General features: G+C 41.7%; 2 protein-coding genes across 9 annotated transcripts in view; one reads left to right on the top strand and one right to left on the bottom strand.

Annotated features, from left to right (window-relative positions):
* The window catches only part of prorp (protein only RNase P catalytic subunit), a 95,922-nt gene extending 89,742 nt beyond the window's left edge, over positions 1–6,180 (bottom strand). Inside the window, exons 1-3 of one of the 7 annotated variants that reach the window (XM_078562753.1) lie at positions 5,945–6,117; positions 4,936–5,836; positions 3,630–3,677 (exon numbers count right to left, since the gene is read on the bottom strand). In XM_078562753.1, the coding sequence (XP_078418879.1) occupies positions 3,630–3,677; positions 4,936–5,774 (887 nt within the window). In that variant the 5' untranslated portion in view covers positions 5,775–5,836; positions 5,945–6,117. Of the gene's footprint in view, positions 1–3,629; positions 3,678–4,935 lie in introns of all 7 variants that reach the window. The other 6 variants (XM_078562756.1, XM_078562752.1, XM_078562755.1 and 3 more) reach the window with 6 other exon arrangements.
* An 82-nt stretch (positions 6,181–6,262) lies between these two features.
* The window catches only part of ppp2r3c (protein phosphatase 2, regulatory subunit B'', gamma), a 29,999-nt gene continuing 13,485 nt past the window's right edge, over positions 6,263–22,776 (top strand). The window contains exons 1-3 of one of the 2 annotated variants that reach the window (XM_078562746.1): positions 6,263–6,377; positions 18,143–18,270; positions 19,395–19,499. In XM_078562746.1, coding sequence (XP_078418872.1) covers positions 6,293–6,377; positions 18,143–18,270; positions 19,395–19,499 — 318 coding nt within the window. In that variant the 5' untranslated portion in view covers positions 6,263–6,292. Of the gene's footprint in view, positions 6,378–18,034; positions 18,271–19,394; positions 19,500–22,776 lie in introns of both variants that reach the window. The other variant, XM_078562747.1, reaches the window with a different exon arrangement.

Raw genomic sequence — 22,776 nt, 5'->3', positions numbered from 1 at the left:
TGGCACATCCAATGGTGGTGTACAATTAACAGCCAATGGGAGGGGGAGACTCCACAAATACCCCCATCCTCAATGATGGGGAGCCAAGCACATCAGTGCAAAAGACAAGTCTGAAGCATTTGCAGCCATTTTCAGCCAGAAGTGTCAAGTGAATGATCCATCTCGGCCTCCTCCTGAGGTCACAGATACCAGTCTTCCACCAATTCATTCCACATGATATCAAGAAATGGGTGAAGGCACTGGATACAGCAAAGTCTATGGGCCCTGACAACATTCCGGCAATAGCACTGGAGACTTGTGCTCCAGGCCAAGCCATGCCCCTAGCCAAGCGGTTCCAGTACAGCTACAATACTGGCATCTACCCGGCAATGTGGAAAACCACCCAGGTTATGTCCTGCCCACAAAGGGCAGGACAAATTCAACCTGCCAAATTACCATCCCATCACTCTACTCTTGATCATCAGCAAAATGGTGGAAGGGGTCATTGACAGTGCTATCAAGCAACACTAATGCAGCAGTAACCTGACTCACTGATGCCCAGTTTGGGTTCTGCCAGGGCCACTCCACTCCTGACCTCATTACAGCCTTAGTCCAAACATGAACAAAAGAGCTGAACTCAACAGGTGACGTGAGAGTGACTGCCCTTGACATCAAGGCAGCCTTTGACCGAATGAGGCATCAAGAAGCCCTAACAAAACTGAAGTCAATGGGAATCAGAGGAATTACTCTCTACTGGTTGGAGTCATACCTAGCACAAAGGAAGATAGTTGTGGTTGTTGGAGGTCAATCATCTCAGTCTCGGGAAATTGTTGCAGGAGTTCATCAGGGTAGTGTCCTGCTCCCAACTATCTTCAGCTGCTTCATCAATGACCTTCCCTCCATCATAAGGTCAGAAGTGGGGATGTTCACTGATGATTGCACAATGCTCAGCACCATTCACGTCTCCTCAGTTACTGAAGCAGTCAATGTCCAAATGCAGCAAGACCTGGACAATGCCCAGGCTTGGGCTGTAAAAGGCAAGTAACATTCGCACCACACAAGTGCTGGGCATAATCATCTCCAACAAGAGAGAATCTAACCATCTCCCCATGACATTCAATGGCATTACCATCACTGAATTCCCACTATCAACATCCTGGGGTGGGGTTACCATTGACCAGAAACTGAACTGGATCAGCCATATAAATACTGTGGCTACAAGAGCAGGTCAGAGGTTGGGAATTCTGTGGAGAGTAACTCAACTCCTGACTCTCCAAAGCCTGTCCACCATCTACATAGTTAGGAGTGTGATGGAGTACTCTCCACTTGCCCAGATGAATGCAGCTCCAACAACACTGAAGAAGCTCAACACCATCCAGGACAAAGCGGCCCGCTTGATGGACACCCCATCAACCACCTTAAACATTCACTCCCTCCACCACCAATGCACAGCGACAGCAGTGTGTACCATCTACAAATTGCACTGCAGCAACTCACCAAGTCTCCTTCGACAGCGCCTTCCAAACACAGGACCTCAACCACTAGAAGGCCAGTGCAGCAGATGCATGGGAACATTACCACCTGCAAGCTCCCCTCCAAGTCACATACCATTCTGACTTGGAACTATAATCGCCGTTCCTTCACTGCCGCTGGGTCAAAATCCTGGAACTCCCTTCCTAACAGCACTGTGGGTATTCCTACAACACATGGACTGCAGGATTGAAGAAGGCAGCTCACCACCACCTTCTCAAGGGCAATTAGAGATGGGCAATAAATATTGTCCTAGCCAGCAACGCCCACATCCTGTAAACGAATAAAAAACAAACAGCTGGACCAGCTGGCATTAACAGGGCAGTGCACATGACAAAGGCACATCCAACCCAGTTGATCCTGCAAAGTTCTCCTCACTAACATTTTAGGATTTGTGCCAAAGCTGGGAGAGGTGTCTCATAGATTAGTTAAGCAACCACCTAACGTAGTCACACTCACAGACTCATACTTTACAGCTAATGTGCAAGATTCTCCATCACCATCCCTAGGTATGTCCTGTCCCACTGGCAAGACAGACCCACCAGAGATGGCAGCACAGTGCTGTATAGTCTTGAGAGAACTGAAGATTAAATCTAGAGTTTGCTATTGTTATTTCCGGTATCTAGGTCCATTCCTTTTAGATTTTTTAGTGGTTTGAAACAACTGAATAGCTTGCTAGGCCATTTAAGGGGGCATTTCAGAGTCAACCACATTGCTGACAGTCTGGATTAGGTCAGACCAGGTAAGGGCAGCAGACTTCCTTCCCTAAAGGGCATTAGTGAGCCAGTTGGGTTTTTACGACAATTGAAAATAGTTTCACAGTCATCAGACTTTTAATTCCAGGTTTTTACTGAATTCAAATTGCACCATCTGCCGTGGTGGGATTCGAACCCAGTCCCCAGAGCATTACCCTGGGACTCTGGATTACTAGTCCAGTGACAATACCACTACACAATCACCTCTCCGCCCTCCTAATTGTCCATATTTAAGTTTAAAATACAAGTCTTGGAGCCACTCTTCTCTCCCTCAAACTGAAAGTAAAATTCGATCATATTATGATTGCTGCTACCTAGGGGCACCTTCACTATGAGATTGCCAATTAATCCTGTTCGTTGCACAATACCAGGTCTAGTATAGCCTGCTCTCTGGTTGGTGCCAGAATGTGCTAAGGAACAATCCCAAAAACATTCTATGAGCTCATCTAGGCTACCTTTGCACACCTGATTTTTCCAGTCTACATGTAGATTAAAGTCACCCATGATTATCACCGTACCTTTCTGACAAGCTCCCAATATTTCTTCTTTTACACTCTGTCCTACCATGTAGTTACTGTTAGGGGGCCTGTGCACCACTCCCACAAGTGACTTCTTGCCTTTATTATTCCTCATCTCCACTCAAACGTTCTGTTGAAGGGTCATGAGGACTCGAAACGTCAACTTTGCTCTTCTTCGCCGATGCTGCCAGACCTGCTGAGTTTTTCCAGGTATTTCTGTTTTTGTTTGTTTTTGTTTTGGATTTCCAGCATCCGCAGTTTTTTGTTTTTATATTTTTGTTTTTACTTCTACATCCTGGTTTCCTGAATTTAGGTCATCCCTCTCTATTGTGCTAATACCACCATTAATTAACAGAGCCACACCCCTCCACCTTTTCCTAGCTACCTATCCTTCCTAAATATCATGTACCCTTTAATATTCAGGGCCCAATCTATGTCATCCTGTAGCCATGTCTCTGTAATGGCTATCAGATCATTGTTATTTATTTCTATTTGCGCTATCAATTCATCCATTTGTTTTGAATTCTACGTGCGTTCAGATACAGAGTCTTTAATTTTGTCCTTTTATTATTTTTGTAACCTATAGCCTTATCTGCTGATAAGTAACCTATTGATTTTCCATTCTCTAGTTCAGACACTGAATTAACTCTACCAACCTAGCTGAGATCAGCTAATTCATAACAGATTAGGAATAAAAGTTACAGAACACAGAAATGTTGTAGTTTTCTTTTAATTGTGCTTTTTAAAATATAAAATTACCAAGAGTAATAAACACTGCTTAAGAGAATTAAATGAAAAATCTAAAGAAGCTGAAGGATAGTTTGAATATTCAACTACAAAAACATACCTGTGTAATATAGTTGTTACATGCCCTTCCCATCTGTTGCCTGGAATGCTGAAAACAAAATGTAACAAGTGAAACAGCAATATACAAAATAAGAAATAAAATTTTAATTAGTTATTTTTATTGTAAAACAGCCATCATAAAAAAAAATTTTTGTTTACACTGTTCTAACATTTGCTTAAATGCCAGTGACTAATCACAACAGGAGTGCTAAGTTGATATCCTGACCAACAATGTTGTTGAAATTGGGACCTCAGTATCAAGAATCACAGATGCCCATATCTTGTACTTTGTGGCTGACCAAATGGAGGCACATTGTAAGTATTTTAATTGTAGCAAATCATTTTGTGATGATCAATATGAAAGCATTCTAAGTTCCAGATACAGCGAGTTCCCAATCTCAACAACACAGATGAATATATACTGATCATTACATGGAGCTTATTTCATCCCAGATTTATTGAATAATGTTAATGGAACTTCACCAACATGTTCCTTTGATGATTTTTGATTGACTAGTATAAAGTTCTTAACATCCTACAAACATCTTCCTCACAATAGTTTAATGACAAACTAATTAATTAATGCAGTGAATCAATTAGAACAATTTAACAGTGCCAGCATATAATGACAATCCTATCTTGACCAAAATGATTGTATTGCTGAAAAAAAGACATATGCTGGTGAAGGTTTTCATCTTGCACTCACCAGGGCAGTTCACAAGAATACCAATAGTAAAGGGAACATATATAACATAACATGTAACAATATAAATTGTTGTTCCCTTTACTGGTATTCTTGTGAACTATCCTGATGTGTGCAAGGCGAAACGCTTTGCCTGCTTGTCTCCTTTTACAGCAATACTCAAGTTCTGTACTACCAACACCTAAAGCGATGGGTCTAATTTTGAAATGGTTTGGTAAACTGAAGGATACAACAACAGGTGTCTCTCCTTACAAAAAGACAACAATATTAATTCATGGACAGGATATTCCACATGAACTGACTGTTAAACTTGATCTTTGCTATTGATTTAAGTAATTAAATCCAAGCAAATAATATTTCCTATGTATAGTAATCACATGGCACTAATAGATCACAGAAGGGATTCCATAAATTACTGTATCATACAACGCATACTGATTCTCAAGTGTCACCTAGCGCAACCTCACAACCAAACGTACTGATGGACCAACATGACATCTACCTAGGAAATAGCATCTAATCCATGGCACTATGTTAATACATTATTGAAATTCACCAAACTTCAATCCAACTTTTTAAAAGAACATTGTAACTAAATATTTACCTCTCAAACCATGAATGAATACTGTGCATTAAATGTTCCCTAGGGTAAATCTGATTGTCTCTCAGATAAGAAAGGATATACATCATCATATTTTCATATTGATCATCATAAAATGACTTGCCACATTCAAAAAATGCTTGTAAGGCATCCTCATTTGGTTTTAAGTTTTTGCCTTCCATCTCTTTAAATAACCTCCAAGCAGTTTCTACTTCCTTATGCTGGAGTGCAGAAATAATGATATCTCCATAATTCCTTGGTGATGGGTTAATCATTTTTTTGATTGAATCTAAAAACATCACAGCCTCCCTCCAATGATCTGTCTTACTAAAGCCACTGATGAAGAGGCTGTAAGCTCCAACGTCCAATACTTTGAATCTAGTTTTCATGATGACATATAAATCAAGCACCTCACTCAGATGCTGTTCTTGGACACACAATACTAAGTACTTCAGAAGGAGTTCATACTCAACAGTGCCAGTTTCCATTGTCACAAAAACTAATAGTGATTTAGCCACATCAACATCAGCACGAGTAGTCAGTAGCTTTTCCATCATGCTTACTTCAAAACGAGTTTTATTGTATGATTCTGCTTTCAATTCCTTCCATTCATCTACACTTAAAGGCTTTGTTGGAACTGACGTTTTTGCAATTTTTGCTACTGTTGAAGCATCAGCCAATGTGCCGCCGATTTGCTTTTTTGAGAACTCTGCTCTTTTTCTGGCTGCCCCGGCTGTAAATAAAGAAAATGTAGAGCCGGTGTCGCCCCTGCGAGTTCTTTCGTGTTGAGCGTTTGATGTTTTCCTCTTGTTTCCATCATTCTGTTTGTACTCCGTTGACATTAAATATTTTGACGAGGTGCACAACTGTGGGGCAACGCAACATGGTAAAAGCCTCGGTGCACCTTGGTGAGCAAACAGAGACCCAATTACACGTTGCAAACGGGGGGCTACGCTGCAGAGGGGTTGAGCCAGCATGCTGAGCAGTGAAGAAAGGGACTGCTCTCTTTAACCTCAGCCTCCGACTAAACGTCAGCTCCACAGCATGGCTTCACCGAGCACAACATAAAGGGAAAGGGTGTTACTCGACAATAATACTCTCCCGGCTACAAGCCCTTCGGGACTTTATTGCTGTCAGCGCTTATCACACTGACGAAGGCCTTAAAAGCGACACCAGGATCAAGAGCACACCAACCCTTTCGCCCACTCATCAATCGTCACATCTCCGCCAAGCCCCGCCTCCTACGACGACAGCAGGCTATCCAAGGGCGTGGATTGGTTGAAATGTGGAGTCAGAGGTCAGATCGAACAACCAATGGTATGACGGAGGGGGGAGGGGGGGTGGTTGTGGTGGTGACGGGATGGCGGTCGCTGAGGTTGATAAACCGGCCCTGGACTGGAGACAGGCATTAAAGAGCCGACTGGAGGCTGTTGCCTCTCAGAAAGGTAAATGCACACACAAAAGAGATCCCCTTGTGATTCAAAATAAACAGTAGATTCTGATGAAAGGTCACAGGCCTGAAAAGTTTCTCTCGGTAGAGATGCTGTTAGACCTGCTGAATGTTTCCAGCATTTTGTTTTTCTTCGGCCTTTCTTTAGGGTTTGGGAGATTGTATATTCGGATATGTAAATAACGAATCAGAATTGGAGTTTTATCCAGGAATTCGGCAACTGATTTGTAATTAACTTAGGGGCAGCTGTGTTATGAACGGTTACATATTTGAATACATTAAATGTGATCCAGGATCAAATTGTGTCTCTCTTATCTGGATTGATAGTGGCACCAGCCATGGCCACAATCCAACCAGCACGTACAGCTACTAACAAAAGCCATTCCCCCACCCCAAGGAGGACACCGCTAATGTCGAAGATGTTATGACCTGCAGTTGGTACAGCTGAGTTGTTTTAAAAATCTCAGAAGGAAACTTTAAATAACTGTCATAACCTATAATTTTAAGTGATTATGTTTGAGATGCAACTCTAAATTGAGGAATCAGACCACCAGTTCTCGAGAGGTTTTATATTAAGCTAAAGTAAATATTTTATTAATTTACACAAGTTAAATATATACACATGGCTACAAATTACTACGATTGTAACTTTTAACAAATTTCCAAACTAATCTCCATTAAGGCAACAGCAACCCATAGACTTAACCAGACACCAGGCAGAGCATTTTCACCTTACACATTCAAAATTAAGTTCTTTTCACTTTGGTTCCTTTGGAGACTGTTGGAGGCTTACATCTGCTTTTGATCTCAAATTGCCTCTGCTCTACACACACAAAATGGTCGTCTTGTTATACCTAGCACAGCCCATTGAATGTAAATTCTCATTGTATCACCTTCCTCTTCTAACAATAAAACTCATTTGCTAGTACCAATTTTATTAGCCATATAAACATATTGCTTGGTCTCTGCTCGCTAGGTGCCAGAATTCACCCCACTTCTTGAATGCTCTATTCAAAAAATGCAAATGCACTCTATCTCTCTTATGTATCAAAACTAGTACACATCAAAGCACCCAGATTAGCTGGCTTTAATACAATTAAGACACACCCACAGAATAAACCTCAAATTAAAAGAAAAATATTTTCCAATAATATATACATTATTAGCTCCATGACAAAGGCCCAACCAAACGAAATTAATTGTGTAGAAATGAGGAGTCGGTTTTCATTCATCATCATATATGATGTGTCCAGCAATGCTTGTACGAGAAAATTGTTGCAAATTGGTGAACACAAGCAGTTGGAGCATTCCCTCTGTGCATCCTGGATCAATTAATGGAGATTTTGCTAGATCCAGAAAAAAAGGCTAACCAGTAAGACAATGAAATGGATTTCTGTCAAAAAAGGGAATGTTTGCAAATGATTCCAACTTTCAAACCTCGTGAGGTTTTCAGGATTTAAAGATTATTATCTCGGATACTGCTGCCAGCAGTCCAGTAGCTTAACCCATCTAATGAAAGCATTGTGTGCATCATTCAGCACCTTCTTACTGCCTCTGCTCGAAGGGTGTCCATTGCATCATATCGCATCATGCCTTTCTAAAGGAGAGAAAGCCACATTAAATTAATCAAAAGTACACAACTGTGCACAATCCCAACTCTGTACTGAGTGAGTCTGCATCTTACAATACAGCATGTATCATAACAACAAGAAGTACTTATCGAATCTTTAATGTAATTAAGATGATCCATAGAGGCATTATAAAATAAAATTTGTCACCGAGCCACTTTAGGAGATATTAGAGCAGATAATCAGAAGCTGCGTCAAGAGGTAGGTTTTAAGGAGTGTTAAAGGAGAAAAATTAGGAAGAAACATTAAGGGAGAGAATTCCAGACCTTAGAGTCTAGGCAGCTATGGAATTGATTAGAACAAGTACTAAAATGCTGTTATGTCATATGCTGAACCCTTTTGAAATTCATAGAGTTAATGGCACAGTTCATGCCAGCCCTCTGTAGAGCAATCCAGTCAGTCCTATTCCCCTGCTCTGACCCTGTAGCCTTAAAAGTTTTATTTTCCTTAAGTGCCCATCCAATTTCCATTTGAAAACCTTGATTGTCTCCTCTTCCATCACCCACTTAGGCAGCAAGTTCCAGGTTGTTTATGACTAGCTGCATAAAAAAGTTCTTTCTCACATCCCGCCACATCTCTTGCCCAAATCTTTAAATCTGTGTTCTCTAGTTCTTGTATGATCAGCTAATGGGAACAACATTTTTTAATGGGAACTACCTTTTCTAAACCTGTCATAATCTTATACACCAAATCTCCCCATAATCTCCTTTGCTCCAGTGGGGAGGTGATAGCATAGTGGCATTGTCGCTGAACTAGTAATCCAGAGACCCAGGGTAATGCTGTGGGGATCCGGGTTCGAATCCCACCATGGCAGATGGTTGGAATTTGAATTCAATGAAAAAAAATCTGGAGTTACAAATCTAATGATGACTCTGAACCATAGTTGATTGTTGTAAAATGCCCTTTAGGGAAAGAAATCGGCCTGTGACTCCAGACCCACAGCAATATGGCTGAATGGCTTAGCAAGCCACTCAGTCGTATCAAACTGCTACAAAGTCACAAAAAAGGAATGAAAACTAGGAATCGACCTAGGCACTGGAAACGACAACGGCAAACTCAGCCCTGTCGACCCTGCAAAGTCCTCCTTAGAACATCGGGGGGCTGTCTCACAGATTAGTCAAGCAACAGCCTGACAGTCATCCTCACGGAATCAGATAATGTCCCATCACCAGCAGAGTCGACTCCGCACCCCATGAAGTCTCATTGCATTTGGTCAAACATGGGCAAGGAAACCTCCTGCTGACTACCACGTACCTGATGAATGAGTGCCTCTCCATGTTGAACACCACTTGGAGGAAGCTGAATGTACTCTCGTGGGGTCTTCAATGTCCATCACCAAGAGTGGCTCGACAGCACCGCAACTGACTGAGCTGGTGGAGTCCTAAAGGCCATAGCTGCTAGGCTGGGTGGTGAGGGAAAAACATACTTGAACTCGTCCTCGCCAACCTGCCTGTTGCAGATGCATCTGTCATGACAGTATCAGTAGGCGTGACCACCACAAAGTCGCCTTCACATTGAGGATACCCTCCATCGTGTTGTGTGGCACTACCAACTTGTTAAATGGGATAGATTTCGAACAGATCTAGCAACTCAAGACTGTGCATCCATGAGGCGCTGTGGGTCAGAAGCAGCAGAATTGTACTCGAACACAATCTGTAACCTCATGGCTCAGCATATCCCCGACTCTACCATTACCATCAAGCCAGAGGGATCAACCCTGGTTCAATGAAGAGTGCAGGAGGGCATGCCAGGAGCAGCACCAGGCATATCTAAAAATGAGGTGTCAACCTGGTGAAGCCATAAAACAAGACTACTTGTGTGCCAAACAGCATAAGCAGCAAGTGAGAGACAGAGCTAAGCGATCCCACAACCAACGGATTAGATCTATACTCTGCAGTCCTGCCACATTCCAGTCATGAATGGTGATGGACATTTAAACAACTCACTGGAGGAGGAGGCTCCATAAATATCCCCATCCTCAATGATGGGGGAGCCCAGCACATCAGTACAAAAGATAAGGCTAAAGCATTTGCTACAATCTTCAGCCAGAAGTGCTTAGCAATAACCTGCTCACTGTCGCCCAGTTGGGTTCCGCCAGGGCCACTCAGCTCCTGACCTCATTACAGCCTAGGTTCCAACATGGACGAAAGAACTGAACTCCCGAGGTGAGGTGAGAGTGACTGCCCTTGACGTCAATGCTGCATTTGACCGAGTGTGGCATCAAGGAGCCCTAGCAAAACTGGAGTCAATGGGAATCAAGGGGAAAACTCACCACTGATTGGAGTCATACCTAGCACAAAGGAAGATGCTTGAGGTTGTTGGAGGTCAGTCATCTCAGTTCCAGGACATCACTCAGGGTAGTGTCCTCAACAATCTTCAGCTGCTTCATCAATGACCTTCCTTCCATCATACTGGACTGAAGCAGTCCAACTACAAGGTTAGTTTAGGGAAGCTGGAATTGTTCTTTTTTTATTCAATGGTAACCCCCAGGATGTTGATAGTGGGGGATTCAGTGATGATAATGCCACTGAATGTCAAGGGGTGATGGTTAGATTCTCTCTTGTTGGAGATGGTCATTGCCTGGCACTTCTGTGGCGCGAATGTTACTTGCCACTTGTCAGCCCAAGCCTGTCCAGGTCTTATTGCGTTTGGACATGGACTGCTTCAGTATCTGAGGAGTCACGAATGGTGCTGAACATTGTGCAATCATCAGCAAACATCCCCACTTCTGACCTTATGATGGAAGACAGGTCAGTGATGAAGCAGCTGAAGTTAGTTCGACATAACTTGCCTGCTTTTGTACTCAATACCTTTGTTTACGAAACTCAGGATGCTGTCGATTCTCTCAATATGTTCTGACTCTTTCAAGGATCTATGCACATGAATCCCCAGGTCCCTCCACACTCTTTAGAACTGTGCCATTGAGCCTATATTTCCTCCCCTATACCTCCTGCCAATGCACCATCTCACACTTCACTTATTAACTTCCATCTGTGTCACTTGGCTCCCCGTTCTGCTGGCCTGTCTATCTCCTGTTGCAATCGATTTGTATCATCCTCAATGTTTGTCACATTCCAAGTTTGATATCATTGATAAATGTTGAAATTTTGCTCTGTATTCTAATACATTAAACAATTTATTTATATATGCCAAAAAAGTACCGACCTTCAGGCATCACCACTGTCTACATCCTCCAGTCTGAAAAACAACCATTTACACAACTCACTGTTTTCTGTCCTTGAGACAATTTTTTATCTAAGCTGACACTGACGTTCCTATTCCATGAGCCTCAATTTTGTTAACAAACCTTTTATGTTGTATTTTATCAAATGTTTTCTTAATAGCCATATGGACAGCATCCATTGCATTCCCTTCAGCAACTTCTGTAACTTCATTAAAAAATTCAGTTAGATTAGTCAAACATGACCTGCCTTTTACAAATTTGTGCTGGCTCTCTTTAATTAGCTGAAATCTTGCCGAGGGCCTGTGGGTTTTTTTTTTCACTGATTATTGTTTCTACAACCTTACCCACCACTCATGTTAAACTGACCAGCCTGTAGTTACTAGGAATGTCCTTACACCCTTTCTTGATTAAGGATGTCGAATTTGCCATTCCCTAATTCTCTGGCACCTCCCCAATGTCTAGGGAAGACTGGAGGGTTATGGCAAGCCTGTTTGCTATCTCCACCCCAACTTCCTTTAGCAACCTGGGATACAAGCAATCTGGACCATATGAATAATCCACTTTAAGCATAGCCAATCTTTCAAGTATGCCTGCTCTCAGTTTTCATCCCATCCATTACTTCTAACGTCTCTGCCTCTACCAATATTTTATCAGCACTCTCTTAGTAAACACCGATTATAAAGTACTCAGTAAGTATTCTAGCCTTGCCTTGCACCTCAAAGCATACATCACACTTGCTGTTCCTAATAGAAGCCACCTGCCTCTTACCAACTCCTTACTGTTTACATGCTGGTAGAAGATTTTTGGGTTCCCTTTTATGTTGACTGCCATTCTATTCTTACTTTCTCTCCTTGCCACTCATATTTTGCTATTCACTTCACTTCCTCTCTCAGGTTACACTATTTGACCTGGTTCTCACTTGAAGAATTCACCTGACATGAATCATACAACCTCTTTTTTTTGTTTCATCATATTCTCCCTCACCATCTGATGAACTCTGGTTTTGATTGCCCTACCGTTTGCCTTTTTTGGACTGTACCCAGCCTGTACATCCGACCAGAGTTGGCAACTTTAGTTCCAACTCCCATTGCCTTGGAAATAGAATCCACATCATGGTGAGAATGTCTCTGTAAAGTTTCTTCTAATACTTGAATTTAACATTTGTTGATGAGTAGGCATATATATATCTGCTTATATATCTGGAGCATCAAGGTTGTTGGTATATCACAAGCCTTCATGTGTAACTCCTTCCGTCATGTTGCAGGCAGAAATCTGTGATTAGCTCTTGAGGAAACACAAAGATTTGTGAAGCTATTGCTGATAGTGTTACTTCGAGGCTGAGTATGAAACCATGTTCCTATGTTGAGAGTTTGATACTGTCTTTGTTTTGTAGAAGGTTGGCAAGTAATAATGCTGAATCTTCCCAACTCCCAATATTTTAGGAGCACTAGCTGATGGAACTGTGTGTCCATGTTGTTGGTAGGATTTTGGCAATGCGCTCAAAAAGTGAATTGCACTGCTTACCATGCCACGCTGGCACTCCTGATATTTACTGTTCACCTAATGAAAGTTCAGGTCAGTACCAATTAGTTATCGAGTGGTTTACCTCCTTAGGGGCAGGAAGTAAATTGTGTCTCCTTGTGCTTGAATTGACTTCAACATGATATTTCTGCTGATTGAAAATTTGAACCAAGGTGATCCTATGTAGCAGCCTCTGGCAATCCAATGCACCCTCTCCAGGGCCTTGGCATCCTTTCTAAAGTGTGGTCTCCAGAATTGGGCCAAATACTCCAGCTGAGACCTAACCATTGATTTATAAAAGTTTAGCATAACTTCCTTCCTTTGTACTCTATGCCTCTATTTATAAAGCCAATGATCCCATGTGTTTTTTTTTTAAACAGCCGTATCAACTTATCTTTTCACCATCAAGGATTCCTGTTTGCAAACTCCCAGGTCTCTTTGTTCCTGCACCTCCTTTAAAGTTGTCCCATTTAGTTTATACCGTAACTCTTCATTCTTCTAAAATTCATCACTTCACTCTTCTCTATCTTAACTTTATCTGCCATGAGTCTGCCCATTTCATCAGTTTGTCTATGTTCTCTTAATGTACATCTATCCTCCTCACTGTTTACTGTATTTCCAAGTTTTCATGTTATCAGCAGACCTTGAAACGAAGTCCAGGACATTTCTCATCTATATTAATAGAGCAGAGGTTCTAATACCAGCCGAGGGACACCACCCTCCCATCAGAAAAACAAATGTTCTGGACTAGTCTCTGCTTCCTATCCCTTAGCAAATTTCATATCCATGCTGTTACTGCCCCTTGAATTCCATATTTCAATTTTGATGACAAGGCCCATGTAGTGCTTTATCAAAGTCCATATACACAACATCAAATGCCCTACACAACAACATCACAGCATCCGCAGTAGCTTTTAGCTTTTTGTTTTTATCAAATGCCCTACTCTCATTAATCTGTTATAGGCTATCATTTGACACATATCAAGATGGTGGAAATTTACTTGCTAGTTAGTATTTCAGTTTGGAGTGGTTTGCCAACATCTATAACCTTTTTGTGGAAAAAAAGCCACGTCTAAGCTTTTCATCTTGCACATCAGGACATTCGTGAGAATGCCAATATATGGGGGAAAACAACAATTTATACTGTATGTGAAGAGAGTGCTGATTGGTTGGCAAGTGGCGTTGCCATGGAGAATGCACCAGTGAAACTGACTGGCAGTTAACTGCCAAGCATTGTTTGAAATTTAAACCAGGCAGCTTGACCCTGATTGGTCAAGGCATTGCCCTGAGGAATGAGTCCGTGAATGGCTTTCATTTATTTTGTTTAGCTGAAACAGGCGCAATGTATGTACATGTTCTGTCTGCACAGAACAGAGCCCTGTGTATTAATATATGTAGTCTCCAGTACACGCAAATGCGCCACATTACAATCCTGACTGACAATCTCAAATTGGCTGTCAGCGTAATTCTTAGCATATTGAGGATTATTTGGCAAATGTTGTCCAATCACAGAATCACATCTAATGTTGGACACTGTGTTTTGAGTTTTGCAAGCATAGGCTGGTTGGGTACAGTCTGTACCCTGCCTGTTGTGAACAGCGGCTGGGAAATGATGCTTGACACAATCAGCCAGTCTTTGGGATGCACGGCCTACATACCTAGTATCACACTGGCACTGAAATTCATATACCACATTTGTGTGATAGGCAGAATTTCCTTTTGGCTTGACGGCAGCATCCTGTAAATGGCGAATACCACTCATATTGCTACTGCATAGTAGCAGCGTGAAACAGCTAGCTTCACCTGTTGCTCAAATTTTTGAGATACCTTGCCCTTCCAGGTAATCTGAGGTAGACCGGGTACTTTCCAGGGCTGAAAGTGACAGCCGTAGGCCCGTTCATGAGTTTGTGTGAAATATGGCACAAAATGATCTGACCAGGGTAGCCATTATCCTGCAGAATAATGGCAGGAGTTAGAAATGGCTTTAATTCTAACTTTTCCTAGGTAACTATTCTACTAAAACAATCAGAAACATCTCAAAGTCTCTGATTTAGATCAGAATATTGGATGGTTCCCAGTGCAGGATCCTTGACCATTGGAAGTTTGAAATCCCCAGGCAATTTCTGTGCAGTCTTTGTGTGGGGGCTTTCAGGGGCAGACCCCCAGCACACCTTCTGGAGTATCTCTCGGGTACGACATCCTGGAGTTGGAAGTTCTGGTCCTATGTATCTATTTTGAAATAGTTACACCAAAACTGTAAGCAGTACTGCAGATGTAGTCTCACCAGGACTAAATACAGCTTTAAAATGATTTATATGTCATCCCAATTGCGATGTTAATAGGAAGTTTCAGTCACAATTCTGCTGATTTACGATATATTAAAATTCTTGAGGTGATACTGTGGGCCCCCAGTACATTAAAATCAATGTATAATGCACCATGATGACTGCCATTTGTGCTTACTCCACAGATGTTACTGCAAACATTGAAAGAAAAGTAATATTACAAAATGCCATTATTTTTACTTACTCCACAGGTAACAATGTAAATCTGTTTAGTCTAAAACAGCGAAAGAACATATGGAAAGAATATATGGGAAAGGCCATGGGGGGTTCAAGCATCTACATCTGGGAAACTCAGATTTACAAGGATTTTACCAGAATTCAAAGGATGCAATTTTCAGGAAAGATCGAGTCGCCTGGCTAAGAGGAAAACTGATAGTGGCCTTTCAAATTATGAAGCGGTTTGACAGTGCATGTTGATAAATTGTTTCCATTTGTGAGTGAACAATGGGCCATAAATAAAAGATAGTCTGACCCTTCCCCACCCCCTCCTGACGCCCCCTGCTACCTCCCTCACTGACAAACTTCAAAAGGAGATAGACAAGTTAGTGAAGTGGGCTGACAGGTGGCAGGTTAAGTCAGTGCAGAGAAGTGCGAGGTGATACATTTTGGTAGGAAGAACATGGACAGACAATATAAAATAAGGGGCGAAATTTTGAAGGGGGTGCAGGAGCAGAAAGACTTGGCTGTATATGTGCATAGATCATTGAAGGTGGCAGGACAGGTGGAGAGCAGTTCATAAAGCATATAGTCTCCTGGGCTTTATTAATAGGGGCATAGATTACAAGAGCAAGGAGGTTATGCTGAAGTCATACAAGACACCCGTTAGACCTCAGCTGGAGTATTGTGTACAGTTCTGGGTGCCACATTATAGGAAGGATGTGAACACATTGGGGAGAGCACAGAAGAGGTTTATAAGAATGGTTCCAGGGATGAGAAACCTCAGCTATGAAGATAGATTGGAAAGGTTGGGACTGTTCCCCTTGGAGAGAAGAAGACTGAGGAGATTTGATAGAGATGTTTTGAGGTTGCCCAAGTCAGAAGGTCGAGCATGAAACGTGCAGGTACTGACTAAGATAAGTAAGGAGCAGAGTGGCAATCTGACTGTGATTGCCACTCCTCGGAAGTTCTGGCCCACAGTTATTGGAGGGGGAGGTCCAAACAAGGCCCATTCAGTTGATCTCAACTTAAGGAAATAAAGTTTGACAGAAATATTGACTGGTGTCTCTCTTGAAAACAGAAGACTGAGATGAAAATTGACAGACGTATTTAAAACAGGGAATGGTAGCATAATGTTAATGTCACTGGACAAATAATCCGGAGGACTGGACTAATGTTCCGGAGACGAGTTCAAATCTCACCACAGCAGCTGGGGAGTTTAAACCCAATTAATTAATAAATCTGTAATAAAATGTTCATCTCATTAATAATGATTCACGCAAGTTCTTCAAGGAAATCTGCCATTCCTACCTAGTCTGGCCTATATGTGGTTCCAGATCTACACCAATGTGGTTGATTCTTAACTGCCCTTTGAAATGCCCTAGCAAGTCTTTGCCCTTGATCAAATGAATGAGGGATGTGCAATAAATGTTGTCCTTGCCAGCAATGCCTGCATCAAGGATTCCATGGTGTATATTCATGAGTTTTCTGCTCCAGCCTGTCCCATTGAAGCGCTTATTTGTGTCAACCGTAGCTCATTTAGTAGCACCCTTGCCTCTGAGTCACAAGGTTTTTGGGTTGAACTCCTGCCCTGGGGTCTGAATATAAAAAACAAAAGCTGACACTCCAGTGCAGCACTGAGAGAACGTTGCACTGTCGGAGGGGCCACGTTTTGAATGAACCATTAAAACGAGCTCCATATGCCTGTTTGGGTGGATGGAAAAGATCCCATGGCACTATTTCAAAAGAGAGCAGGTGAGTTATCCCTGGTGTCCTAGTCAATATTTATCCCTCAATCAACAGCAACACATACAAAAAAAAGATTATTTGGTCATTATCACATCGCTTTTTGCAGGAGTTTGTTGTGCGCATATAGAACTTGTTTTCAAATTTAAAAAATCTTTTCAAATTAAAAAAATACTTGGTTGGTTCAGTTGTGGGTGGTCTGGTGATCATGGAAAGCATTATGTAAATGTAAGTCACTCCTTCTCTGCACCTCCTCAACCCAATGCAGCATAGAAAATCTTGGGAGTCTGTGCTCTCCCTTGCTATGTCATTAAGTGTTCCTCAGATCAGAATTAGTTGTAGATTGACTTCCAGCACATCCCCTAGCCACAATGTACCTTCCCTTTAAGAGGTGCAGTCTAGCTTTAACTGGTGCAAGCCTCTCATGATTTTGGACCCTCTGCTGAGATATGCAGGTGCTCAGCAGTACAGTTTGCTGGCTGCTTGCTACAATCATGCTAATTTACAGGCAATATGAAGTTGACGTGCTTCCAGTGAGTGCAGTAGAGTGATCCTGCATCAAGTTCCTTACACTAATTTTTGGGGGCTGTGGAAGTTTGCCCTTTTTTTTGCCCCTCTGATTCCAATCCCTTGTTCATTTCCAACTTTTTTTTACTTCACAATCAGCGATTGTGTTTTCTAGGTCCCACTGTCTGGTATTCCTTTGCCCCTCCTACTTTAAGACTCTGGTTATAACTCACATCTTTGACCAAAGTTTTGATTACCTCCCCTCATCTCTCCTTCAGTTCAGCATCTATTTGTTTCTCGTGCCTTCCTGAGGTTCTTTGACACATCTTTCTGTGTGAAACACACTACCTGTATAAATTGCACATTAAGTGATTCCAGATTTGTTTATTATATTTCATTATTTGTATTATGGTTACTTGGTTAAACAAATCATTTAGCTTGGTTTCTCTGGGTCCATGTTAGATTGCCTATAATAATATTTTTCAAATGTTTTTTAATGCATTTGGTAGGAGAGATAATAACTGTTTCTCTCTTGATGAATATCCAACAGTTATTTTTCTTCCAGATTTTCCAAAAAATATGAATACGCAAGTAAAGCAAAATCTGTTGAAGTTGATGACAAGATCCTTCCTGAAGAAATTTTAATGATCTTATCTGTTTTCAAATGAAACAGCTAAAAAAACAGACCAAGAACTAAAGGATAATGAGATGGATCTGTTCACCAAATACTACATTGAATGGAGAGGAGGCAGGAAAAAGAACAATCTATCATACAAAAGCATCCCAAGATTTTATTATAGGGTAGGTCTCTGTTTTCAACTTGCAAATAAATAACACTTTCTGCTGTGTAAAAACTATAAAATACAATCTAATTTTTCAAATCACTGATCATTTTAAAAATAAATTTAGTTCATGCTTTTCCATGAAATTCAACTTTTAATGTTCTATTATAATTTTTTTTATTCTGACTTTTTTTTAGTTTTTTGCTTCTCAAACTTTAATTCCACATCCTCCCACTCTTCATTTCCCAAAGGATGAATCTTTCTGAGGGTAAAATTCCAAGAGTGCCAGTACACTCCCTACCCATGCCCTCCACAAGTGGTCATTTCCAATGTGTGACCGGGACAGTTTATATTGACAGGCTACTGACCTTGGAGGATGTCCCAGACTGTTTTTGTGTTTGCCCAATGCCACGCCTATTTATTTTCCAGCAGGTGTCAATGCATAACAGTGAAGAGCAGGAAACATGGCAGGCTTGTTTACTTCTTTCCCTTATCTAGAGACACAATCAATTCTTGTGACCTGCTGTAGTAAACTAAGTTAACACACACTCTGGATCAAACCTCCAAATTTCCTGAGCTGCATGGCTCAGTAACATGTTGAGTGATGCAGATGGAATCTTTTGAGGGAGTCTTTGGTTTCTAAAATAGCATCTCCAGTGTTGTCTTCATGTGTGAATTGAAGTGGTTACATGCTAGAAGAAATTGTCTTGATACAAATATGGCTAGTGCACACTATATTATATAATTTTGATGGTTCAGCTTCATTTTGAATCTAGGTTCTATCCAATTTACACAGCAAAGCTTAAACTAAAAAATGATTATATAGGTGATCTTGGGCACCAATATGAAGTAAAAGTTAGCACCACAATAACTCCTCTGTTTTAAATGCGTGATGAGCTCAGAAGTAGATTTTGGGATTCCATAGCTTGCTTAAAGTTCAGCAATTGTGAAATGACCAGCTGTAGCAAAATTTTGTTTTAGAACACGGAAGAATTTTAAATTTGGTTAGTATTTGCTCTGCCTTTGGTAGTTTATGTGCTGGTTTCTCAGTAGAGTAAAAATTTGTAATTAAATGATCTGTTGTGACCTTTGTATTTTATTAAACTGACAAATTTCCTAAACTTTCTTCCCATGCTTTATTAGCTTCCAGCAGAAGATGAAATTTTGTTGCAGAAATTAAGAGAAGAATCTAGGGCTGTATTTCTTCAGAGGAAGAGTAGAGAATTGCTGGATAATGAAGAACTACAGGTCTGGAAAACCAAGTTTTTACTTAGCAAGACTATCATTGAAAATGATTGAAAACCTTATCTCTGTCTGTTGTTGCAATATCATGTAATGCTGATGCATGTTGCCATAGAATAAAAATCGGATGGGTTTGTGTTCACAATATGTGATAAATAACTGATCCCTGCATTCATTTACATATTCAGTATTGTGTAATGTAATTTACCAACAAGAAAGGAGAGAAATTGATGGGAAAATTTTCCTAAGCCAGTAACAAGGTGTAGTTGCTTTACTTGCTGTTCATTGGCTGAGTAATTTTATGTGATGGTGTGTGCACCTACATCAACTTTATCCCACCACAGGACTTCTGACTTTAACTCTGGACTCTCTCCTATTGTCTCTTCTCTATTCCTCATTTACTACCAGGATATGAGAATCCTAACAATTGCTATGTAACCAGGCCTATATAATGTGAGTTTTCCTGTGACCATTTGCATGCACATTTTACCCTCCGCTCTGGACTGAAGCACATAACTTCCATTTTCACTTTTTTTCTTCCCCTTTTTGTTTATTTTCTCTTTTTTCTCTTTCCTCCTAGTTCCTTCTCTCCTGTCATCGTGCCTGCTTTCATTTCTACTCCCATGGGTACTCTGCCTCCCTACTTCAACCCTTCAGTACTCTGCAACCTTGCCTCCATTCCAGGCTTGACTCCCTCTTAGATAAGCCTTCAGCTTTCCTCTATGCCTCTCCTCATCCTCTGAAGGGCCCATTTAGGCACTCACCCCGCCTCCTTATGAACAGCAATCCCAATTGCGCAGCCCACTCTCGATGACCTTTCTGCCCAGCTCAACACTCCAACTGGGGCTAAGCTTGCCAATCTGATCCCTATCCAACTCATCCCCCTCACTTTTGACCCTGCCAATGGGCTTGCTATTATCGCTGCTTTCCGCATCTCTCTCCAGAATGCCCCTTTACTCATGAACAGGCCCTAGCAATCCATGAGTTTATTATGGATGAATGCATTGACATCATGCCCTTGACTGAAATCTGGCTGAGGGATGATGACCTCCCGCTTCCCCCCCCCATCCCCAACCCTAACTGAAGACTCCCTACCTGTATATATCTTCTACCACTTGCCTCACCTGGACCATGGTGGTGGTGTGGTTCTTATCATCAAATCACACCTTGGTTTGTCCCCTTACTCATCTGGTATTTGCTCCTCCTTTGAGTAATTCACCTTGTTTCACCCCACAACCTCTCAAAATCCTTGTTTTCCACCACGCAACCAAGTACCATGTCAATTTTCTCACCAAGTTTTCTTCGCTGCTTTCCTTCCACAGCCTCTGTACTGAGCGACTTCTCATCCTAGGTGATCTCAACCTCCATCTCCATTCAACATGCTTTCTCTCTTCTGAGCTCAGTGCCGTCTTGTCTTCCCTTAATCTCTCCCTTCACGTAAGCTCCCCAATCCATATTCATGGCCACCCTGAAACAAAAACAGGAAATACTGGAAAAACTCAGTAGGTCTGACAGCACCTGTGGAGAGAGAAACAGAGTTGACGTTTTGAGTCCGTATGACCCTTCAGAGCTACAGAGAAGTAAAAATGTGATGAAACTGGGTTGGAGCAGGTGAAACTGGATAGAAGGCCAGCGATAGATGGGGACAAAGGAGAGATTAACAAAGATGTCATGAACAAAAGGACAAAGGGAGTGTTAATGGTAGTGGGAAGGGCTAAAAAGGTGCTGATAGTGGCATTAAGGTAAGAAAGCAGAATGTGATAAAAGCAGGACAAGGATAAGCACTCTGAAAAGAACAATATTAACAAGTAAGAGATGGCCCTTGTGGGGATGGGGAGAGGGTGGTGAGAGTAAAAATGAAATTGAAATGGGATAAGAAAGTGGGGGGTAAAACAATGAATAAATGAATGAAAATGAAAACAAATAAAAAAAATAAGTGGATAAATAATAAAAATGAATTTTAAAAAAGTGTTGAAAAAAGAGTGTAGTTAGAGGAGAGAGTTCATGGTCTGAAGTTGTTGAATTCAATGTTAAGTCTGGAAGGCTGTAAAGCGCTTAATCGGAAGATGAGGTGCTGTTCCTTCAGTTTGTGTTGGGCTTCACTGGAACATTGCAGCAGGCCAAGAAAGGACATGAGGGCAGGATGGTGTGTTGAAATGGCAAGCAACAGGAAGGTCTGGGTTATGCTTGCGGACAGACCAAAGGTGTTCCGTAAAACGGTCACCCAGTCTGCATTTTGTCTCCCTAGTGTAGAAGAGACCACGCTTGGAGCAGCGAATGCAGTAGACCAAATTGAAGGAGGTGCAAATGAAGTGCTGCTTCACCTGGAAGGAAACTCCTCTATCACCCACAACACCTCATCCCCTTCCCACAGGACCTTCCCATGCAAGCGCAGAAGGTGCAACACCTGCCCATTTACCTCCTCCCTCCTCACCGTCCAAGGACCCAAACTAGGGGTGATGGAGTGGTTCATGACATCTTTGTCACTCTCCTTTGCCCCTACCTATTGCTGGCCTTCTATCCAGCTTCACCTGCTCCACTCCTCTTCAACTGTATGAATTTCATCACATTTCTACTTCTCTGTAGCTCTGAAGAACGGTCATATGGACCTGAAACATCAACTCTGTTTCTCTCCACAGATGCTGTCAGACCTGCTGATTTTTTCCAGCATTTTCTGTTTTTTGTTTCAGATTTCCAGCATCCGCAGTATTTTGCTTTTATCTTCATGGCCATCCTCTTGACCGTGCGATCTCACGTGGTCTCTCTACTCTCATAATATCAAAGTTGGGTAAAGCAATTCTTTCTATCGCTCTCCACTACCTTATACTTCACCTTCCGAATCCTACTTCCTTCAGTCTCTGCCCTTGGAAAAAAATTGTCTCCCAATTAATTTACAACTGTAATTTCAAAATCCTAACTCTGTGGTCCTCTTCACCATAAACATTTCTGCAGCTATTGATCTTCCAAACCTCTCCAATCTCCACCTTTAATGCCCCAGCTCCCATTAACACTATTACTCTCTTTCACACCTTGGCTGTTTTTCCCAGTACAGCCCTCATCACCGCCCCCTCAAGTACATGGGACGCAGACTTGAACACTTAACAGCAGAAAGCTGATTTAACCATTCATCTCCATATCTGACTGGACCACATAAAGCACCATCTGCAAAAACTGCAGAAATGCAAAGGTAACCCCAAGCTTCTTTCCTCTACTGCAAACTGTCTACTTCAACCCCTTTCCTTTGTCTCCTCCACCCTCACCTCCAATAAGTGTGAGGAGTTCA

Source organism: Cetorhinus maximus, chromosome 18 (genome assembly GCF_964194155.1).
Source record: "Cetorhinus maximus chromosome 18, sCetMax3.hap1.1, whole genome shotgun sequence".
Classification (NCBI taxonomy): Eukaryota; Metazoa; Chordata; class Chondrichthyes; order Lamniformes; family Cetorhinidae; genus Cetorhinus; species Cetorhinus maximus.
This window is presented reverse-complemented; position numbering and strand designations above follow the sequence as displayed.